This window comes from Salminus brasiliensis, chromosome 1 (assembly GCF_030463535.1).
Source record: "Salminus brasiliensis chromosome 1, fSalBra1.hap2, whole genome shotgun sequence".
NCBI classification, from domain to species: Eukaryota; Metazoa; Chordata; class Actinopteri; order Characiformes; family Bryconidae; genus Salminus; species Salminus brasiliensis.
This window is the reverse complement of record NC_132878.1, coordinates 68,944,844-68,953,876: the sequence shown is the minus strand read 5'-3', so window position 1 is coordinate 68,953,876 and position 9,033 is coordinate 68,944,844. Positions and strand designations below refer to the sequence as shown.

Here is a 9,033-nt window from a genome sequence, read left to right as displayed (position 1 = left end):
CAGTATTATAAAGTATTATAGTTTACTACAGGACACTATACCAGTTTTATACATTACTGTAGTTTACTACAGGACACTACACCAATATTATATATTACTATAGTTTACTACAGGACACTACACCAATATTATATATTACTATAGTTTACTACAGGACATTGCACCAGTATTATAGATTACTATAGTTCACTACGGGACACTATGCGAATATTTTAGATTACTTTAATTAAGACAGGACACTACACTAGTATTATAGAGTATTATAGTTCACTACAGGACACTACACCAGTATTATAGAGTATTATAGTTCACTACAGGACACTACACAAGTATTATAGAGTATTATAGTTCACTACAGGACACTACACCAGTATTATAGAGTATTATAGTTCACTACAGGACACTATACCAGTATTATAGAGTATTATAGTTCACTACAGGACACTATACCAATATTTTAGAGTATTATAGTTCACTACAGGACACTACACAGGTAATATAGATTACTTTAAGACACATATCAGCGTTATATAGCAGTATAGACATGTCATAGTTTCTTAAAATTTTCTCGTATATATTATTTAATCGGGTCACAATCTAATGCTCAGGCACAACACAGCCAAAATGCATGAAAATGAGATTTGACTGCTGCAACGCAGATTTCACGTTTCAGAGCGCGCACACGTCCGATAAGATACGTGACTTTGTTACGCACTGCTGCCACCTGCTGCTCACTGTCAGGAAGTTCAGGATTTAGAATAACGGCTGATGCCCCACTAAGGTACTGAGTGTGGACAAGACCTAATCCGTTTGCTACAAATATTTCACTTCTACTTTGCTACTCACTGCCCATGGAATGACCATCACTTGTGGTGAGGCGTGGGCCTTGTAAGGTTCTCGGTGAGAGTATGTTCTACATTTCATACATTAGTTCATCCTTGCTTTATTATTAATAACCATATTATGGCAATCACACGATTCAGACTTTACTGAAAAGTAAAAAAATGTAATTTGTCCTTTTTTTTTTTGTTCTTTAAAATAATATATTAATATAATTTAATTATATAATTATATAATTCAAATAAGTATCTAAACACTATCAGTATGACTGATGAAACCAGATGACTGAAAAACCTCATTAACGTGTCACACAAGAGCAGATCTGTGGATTACGGTTATTGATATCTAGAATTCATTTGTAAAGTAATGGACGAGAAGAGACTTTTATACTGGAAAACGATATGGAGTTACAGGCGGAACCTTTCAAACAGCAGCTGTTTCCACCCGGCGTACTTGAAGGACGGATATTGTGTTTTGGAGCGATGTGCTGTTTTTCGACATAAAAAGACACATTTTGGATGGAACTGAGTTTTATTTTAATATATTTTAACACAGGTTATACCTATAACATATCACGGTAAGCATGAGAACTGCTGTTTAGGTGTAATAACAGTGTAAACTGGGAATGGATCTCTTGTTAGCTGTTAGCTAGCTGCTGAATGAGCAGCTCTCATTACTGTACAGTTCAACTAGCTAAAGCTAACTAGCTTACTAAGATTTACTGTCATTTATTTTAGGGTCACATTTACTGTGGGCTTCATTGCAGATCTTTAAAAAGCTTTAATGATTCTAAACAGGCCCCTACAGGTCTTATACTACTCTTATACGTTTTAGTGTTGTTACTGTATCATAACTATTCTGTTAAAGAGAAAGTCCACAGATTTTCCCAAATGTTCTGCATAATTCAGTGTTTGAGATGAACACAAATGAGGTTTGGTGTGAGCTCTATAGTAGAGAAACTTACTGACATTTCTTTACAGTGGTATTGAGAGGAGCCAGGGGTCATCATGACTACAATAAATAAATTATATTTATATATATATATATATATATATATATATATATATATATATATATATATATATATAATTTATTTACTGTCTAAAACCACCAGCGAGGCTACACATGTCTCCTGGGTTTTTACATAAAATGTTTAAGGTGAAATAGCAGTAAATCTAAAAAACAGTGTTTTCTTTTGCCACAAAGCGTCCTGCATGTGTCCCTTCACTATATTAATGATACGCAATTGTAAATGTTTCTCACAGTCATGGTAAAACAGTGTCTTAGGCAGTGTGTTCAGAACTGGTGTAGTTACCGCCTGTGACTGAGCTTTTAAAGGCATTAAACTCTTACATTTATGACATTTAGCTGACGCTCTTATCCATAAGGCCTAAAAGGCTACACGTATTCCAGAATTGGGCCAATGTAGTGTTAGGAGTCTTGCCCAAGGACTTTTATTGGTGTAGCGCCGGGAATCGAACCCCAGTCTCCCACATGGTGTGATAGCTCAGTGGCAGGTAGTGGTGTAATCTGTTGCGCCACACCAACTCTTCAGATGCCTGATTCCATACACCATTCATGTGTTTTTTTCAGCTGACAAAAGCTGTAGAGCTGAACCCTGTGTTGGAAAGTGAAAGTACCAGGTTAACTAATATCATGAACGGTGATGTGAGGACTGTCTGTATTGTCAAAAAGTTCATATGTAGATGTCTCAGTATTTCATTTGCTCACTAAATCACTGAAAAATTGAAGTTGAAACATCCTAAGTGTATTTATTTTCATTCTGTTTTCCTTGCCTTTTTTTAGATGAAGGCTTTGTGCCTCTAGCGCTGGGAAGAAATACTTGATGCTGAGCACGATTCATGACCTGAACAGCATGATGCACCAGTGTCCAGTTTGCCTGAAAAAGTTTGAATTTGTTTCAAAACTGCGGCGTCATCAGCTAACCCATTCTGGACAGAGACCCTTCACCTGTTGCATTTGCGAAAAAGGCTTCCGTCAGTCTGCGCATTTGAAGAGACATCTGGAGAGTCACGCAAAGCTGAGACCTCATTTGGTGTCAGATGCAGCTCATTCGGAGTTATCCTACATAACCTTAGAGGGAGGTAATGAACCTCACGTGAGACCCCAGGCTAGCGTTTTTGAGCAAACTGGGATTTCGTCTGACTCAGAGTTGGGTAATCACAGTGTGTGGCACAATGCCCTGCAGACACAACATGAGAGTGAATGGAAATATGTTGAGGACGATTGCATGAGGGAGCAGGGACTGATTGAGAACTCAATTAGAAGTACTGTAGACTCTCTCACTGTAACCCCCTCTTTACTGGAGCAAAATCACACTGAGGACAGTATTGCGAAAAAGCAGATGTGCGACACTGTACAGTGGAATTACAGTGGATTTGCTGGAAAAGAAAATGATTGCCAAAATGATTGTCAAACTGAACAGTACTCCGAATGCAGAATGCTCAAAACGGAGCCTGAGCCTAGTCTGGAAAAGCAAGAACAGTCGGGTTTATTTCATGCCAGTGAGGATTTCCCAACAGGCATCACAGGATCAAACAGCTCTCACAGACAAGTGCCACTGGAAAAGATGGAGAAAACGCCAAAGAAACACCAGTGTGCCACTTGCTTGAAGTGCTTTTCTGCACCTTCAAAACTTCGGCGCCACATTTTGATTCATACCAGCGAGAGGCCTTTTGGCTGCCAGCTTTGCGCCAAGGCTTTTCGCCAGCTTGCGCACCTGAAAATTCACTTGACCACTCATTTTTCACAGAGACAGAACAGGGCAAAATGCAAATCGCTAAACCTTTCCAGTGGGCGTGCCCCTCAGGGCCATGGTCAGCAGATCAATACCAACGTAAAAACAACTGCCTATTGCTCCAAAACTGGGGAGGTACAATCGGCAGGAGAAAAAAGACCCTTTAAGGAGGACCCCCCAGTGACCTCTGTCACAAAGAACTCCAAGGAAAACAGCATTAATGTGGAGTCGTTACCTAAAGATGTGGACGAGTTGAACGGTGAACATTTGAGCAGAGGTAAAGTGATGCATGAATGCCCAGTGTGCTTCAAGTGTTTCAGTGCTCCATCCAAGCTAAGAAGGCATTGCCTTATTCACACAGGCCAGAGACCCTTTCAGTGTTCTGTATGCTACCGCTCGTTTAGGCAGTTAGCTCACCTGAAAGCACATTACAGTGTTCACACTGGCCCCAGGAAAAAAAGGACCTCTTCCCTTCAGCTGCACAGATTGACCAATCAGCCTCAGTCTTCAAAGACCAGGCTAAGACGCTTTGTATGCAGCAGCCTTAGCAGGAAATTCCGAACAGCAAAGCACCAACAAAAGCAAATCAGCTTGATAGATAAGTGTAAAACATCAACCATGCCTGTCCTGAGTAAGAGTGCTAATTTGTCTCTGGGGGGTACTGTGGGGTGTAAAACCGACGACAATATTTGGGAAAGGGATGTCAGGTGCTCAGAAAGCAAAGACACTCGCAGCAGACAAGGCTATTGGTGTACAGTGTGTTCAAAATGCTTCAACGCTCCTTCCAAACTCAGACGGCACCTTCTGATCCACACAGGGCAAAGACCTTTCAAGTGCCTGGTGTGCTTCAGAGCTTTCACACAGAGATCTCACCTGAAGGTTCACAGATGTAAAAGGGAAAGGCAAGGGGCGTGTAAATCTGCCTCAAGTGAGGTTCAGCTATTGGAGAAATTGAGCAAACATGGCCCTAGTGCCAATAGGAACATCACAGAGGATGCTATAAATAGTCAGCAGCCTTCAGTGACGGAGAGCACAGACAGCTATATTTCCTCAAATAGCTTCACGCCACCATCAGGCTGTATCTCAGAAGATAATGTAGAGCTCACATCTCGCCCATATGCAGCCATACCCAGTGAAAATGTGAGCAGTGCTACCTTTGAAGCTCCTGGCATCACATCCACAGCAAAACCAACCAAGGAGTGTGGACATCAATGCACGATATGCCTGAAAATCTTTGACTTCCCTTCCAAACTCTCCAGACATCTGCTTATTCACATGGACATTAAGCCTTTCACTTGTGCTGTCTGCAGTAAGTCCTTCAGACAGCTCTGCCACTTGCAGAGCCATGAGAAGGTTCACGCAGCTAAGAGGAAAATGATGTATAAAGGGAGTCACAAGCGCAGGATTGTTCTGCCAAAGACTGCAGCTGCGTCAAAGACATCTGAGCTTTTGAATGAGATGAATACCTCCAATCAAGACTCCGAGAACCTTCCATTGCTCCTTCCATTGCTGCAGAAACCAGAACCTGACTTTGTGTTCATGGGAAGCAGGGAAAATCAAAGCCAGCAACTGAGTTCATTCAATAAATCTCCACCTTCGTGTTCCTGGTCTGCAGAGGAATTGTCAGTGACAAGCACGGCAGACACAGAAAACGCCAACTTTCCAAACCAGGTTAGCAAAGGTGGTCAAACTCACAATGCGTCCATGCCAGCTAAGGTGACCGCTGCCAGTGCTTTCAGCCATAAAAAGCAAACCCTGAATCAGTGCACCTTCTGCCTGAAGACGTTTGACTTTCCGTCAAAGCTTTCCCGACACCTGCGGATCCATACAGGCATCAGACCTTATGAGTGCCATGTTTGTCATAAGTCCTTCAAGCAACTAAGTCATCTACAGTGCCACCAGTGGGTCCACAAAAGAAACCACAAAATGATGGTCACAGATAACCTGCTGACACACCAGGATCCAATCTCATCTGGTTGTGCTACCGTGTCTAAAGAACAGGAGTGCGTTCCAGACCCTCACCAGCAGAGACCTGAAGGCTTTGCCATTGCACACCAGGCTCAGGATGCTTTCGCAGACCAAGAGCCACCTCTGATCTGGAATCCTGGAGAATTTGGCCTGAGTGCTCAGTGCAGTCCATCCAGTTTAGATCACAAAGATAGCAAGATCAAGTCAGAGATCGATCCCCAGGTGGACAGATTGGTTCATCTTGCTTTAAAGAATGAAACGGGCACCTCTGTAATTGGTGCCGATGGGGTATCCAGAAGTCTGGATTGGGACGGTCTGGATCAAGCAGAGATGAGCAAGACAAGCGACCCCAGTCAGTTTGAGGAAAGAACAGACAACAAGCATCCACAGGACATCCACTATTGTGTTCCTGAGGACTGTTCCAACAGATCTCCCACTGTTTCTGATTGTTGTCGGCTTGGGTTCAGCTACGAACAACAGGAACCTTCAGAGTTCAGAGGGCCTAAGAAGGAAGCTTCTGATGAAGGCTGTGGGAAAAACTTCACGGAACCCCCAAATGACCTTCCCATATGCCCAGCCTGCAGCCAGTGCTTTCCTACATTAAAGAAACTGCATGCACACAAATGCCCAATGCAGGGTCCTGATGAAAGACTGAGGAAGTCCTATCATTGCGCTGTTTGCTTCAAGAGCTTTGAAGCTCCATCTAAACTGAAAAGACACTACGTGATCCACACAGGCCAGAGGCCGTTCCAGTGCAGCATGTGTAACAAAGCATTTACTCAGTCAGGTCATCTAAAAACACACATGATGTCCCACAGGTAACAGAATCAGCACTCGGCACTGTCTGGAGCCTGCTGTTCACAAGGCTGTGTGCGGGGGCAGCGTAGTGAAATTGGGCTGTGTACACCCTATTACGGGAACTATGGGACTACAGGCAGAGTTATTGTACAGTTTTCTATCTAAATGATCTGTTAATTTATTAAAATGGACTGATTCACTGTTTGCTTTATTGATGAAAATATCATTATAAATATTTGACATACATCATGACCTGGACAATTTGTGCAGTTTTTATGGATGTGAAATGAGAGGGGAAGTTTGTGTAGAGTCAATATCATGCTTTGCAGAAGGTCACTAAGTTTAAGCTGAACATTTGTTTGGGCCTTTTCTGTTTCTTATGATCCATGTACACTATATGGACAAAAGTATCGGGACACCTGCTCATTCATTGGTTCACCTCTCCACCTTATCTTCAACTCCCCAACTCATCCTAAAAGTACTGGATGGAGCACCACCATCATTCCAGAGAACACAGCTCCACTGCTCCACAGCTCAATGCTGGGGGGGGGGCATACCTATTCTATTGGCAGTACTTCTCTTTAGGGACTAGACTAGCTGTTTGTGTGTATTTGCAGATCTGTGTCAGCAATGAATACATAAGCTGAATACATTCAATAGAAAGAGTGTCTGCAAACATTTGGACAAATTTGAAGAATTTGTACTTCCATTTACATGCACTAGATGGCATCAGTTGTCTGTTCACCCAGGATTATTCTTGTGCTTACCACTGATAGGAGGTGTTGAAGGTTAGGAGCTTGGGGGTGTGTCCTTCAGATTCTTTAAATAATGATATTTTATTTAAATGAGTATTTATTTTTTTAGTACTGTCTTTGCATAGGAGTTCAGTCTTGTGCAAAAGTTTAGGCACCCCTGATCACATGACGTGTTGCTATAAGCACTGTATGTCACATCCTCTACAACAAAATTCATAGTTGTGTTCAGTTCAGCAAATAAATAGATACTGTGCTCTAAAACATGCAATAAATAAATTTGACCAAAGGTGGACCTTTAAGAAATGTAGGCCAATGCACAGGCCACAACCCCATTAAGACTAGTAATGTGTGTGATTTCAACCCTGCCTTTCACATTAGTGTACTAATATTAATATAATTACTATTATTATTTTAAAGGAGGAGACACAGAGTACTATCAGGGAACAGTGTGAACTCCACAAAGGCTTTGGGAGGTCTTGTGGTATTATTATTTGTGTTATGGATCTAAATGAAATCTCCCCATTTTTTTTTTTTACCCAAACTGACCCAAATTCCAATTACAGAAATGTACCTGAAGATTGCTGTACTTTCTATCTGTACCTGTCTGCTTTGGCGGATAGAACTTTTGGATCCCAGGACATAAAACATTCATATCTGGCACACGGTGTTCCAGCATTTTAACTGTCAATGCAATTATAACTGTGCTGAACTTCCTGTTTCTAATCCACTGAGTTCTCCCCAGCTTGTGGGGTTAGGGCGGGTTTTTGGTCAGGTCCTGAAATCACCTGTGGTAGGTAACAAGAACAAACAAGCCTCACTGAACATCAAATTCTGATCTGTCATAATGTATGAGTATGAGTGTGATTAAAACTCTATGGGCCGAATCAGGAAACCCTTAAGAACAATGGTCATGTGAAATGGAACTATATTTGTACAAGAGTTTTGGATGTACAGGATGAAGATGCATAAACCAACACACAGCATTTTTGCTGTGTCACCTGCAATAAGAAACCTTCCTTGCATATCTTGCTTCAGTGATTGTTACAAAATAAAAAATTGTAAATGCAAATTCATGTTGTATCTTCGTATTGTTAAAAAACGGCATTATTACTGTGGAGTATAACACACCGGCTGGTTTCCAGGACAGAGGTTAAGCCTAGTCCTGGTCTACACAGTGTTTTGAATAGAAATTTCCCATTAAATATATATATAGTCCACCTTCAGTCTATTCAAGGATTCTTCAGTTAAGGCAGTGGTTCTACATAGAACCATGGCACCTCAAATGACCATTTGGTCTTAAATGACCACCCTTTATTTTAAGATAATAGGATTATAATAAAACATCAGAGTATAATAGAAAGATAAATTTGTAAAATGGAAAATAGTATAGTTAGCAAATATCCGTAATGCCAGTCTGCCAGTGAACAGGCCTCTGCCTTGTATTTGTCACAAAAACAATGAAATTATAAATATGCAACCTTTGAAACATTATGTTAAAGGGGGCCTTTTGGGCTTCTTGCTGCCAAAGTCAACTTTTTTAAGAAAAACTTCCTCAAAACTGAATTTCTCACCCCTAATTATATATTTAATGAACTCCATACTTCACTACAGTCCAATGTCAAAAAAATGAGATACCCTGACCATAAAAGGTGTAAGGGGGTTATGTCCCAGCAGCCCTATAATCCAGATGAAACTTTAATTTAAGTAATTAAAAAAACACACATTAAGACCACTGGGTCACAGTGTGTTTAGATGACACTTGACCCTCTTATTTCTTTAGAGGTGGGAAAATGAGTGTAGGTAGGTCTTACTCATGAGGTCCTCTTCCCTTATTTCACTGAACTGAGAAAAGCACTGAAGTGTGGCTCTGCTCCAGACAACCAGCTCACGTCTGCTCACATAATTCTGTGGATG

General features: G+C 41.2%; 1 protein-coding gene across 1 annotated transcript; it reads left to right on the top strand.

Annotated features, from left to right (window-relative positions):
- Positions 1–1,298: 1,298 nt before the first annotated feature.
- Positions 1,299–8,188, top strand: znf770 (zinc finger protein 770). The gene is made up of 2 exons (XM_072656863.1): positions 1,299–1,417; positions 2,647–8,188. Exon 2 carries the CDS (start codon positions 2,687–2,689, stop codon positions 6,386–6,388), a length of 3,702 nt encoding a protein of 1,233 aa, XP_072512964.1. The 5' UTR covers positions 1,299–1,417; positions 2,647–2,686; the 3' UTR covers positions 6,389–8,188.
- Positions 8,189–9,033: the final 845 nt, after the last annotated feature.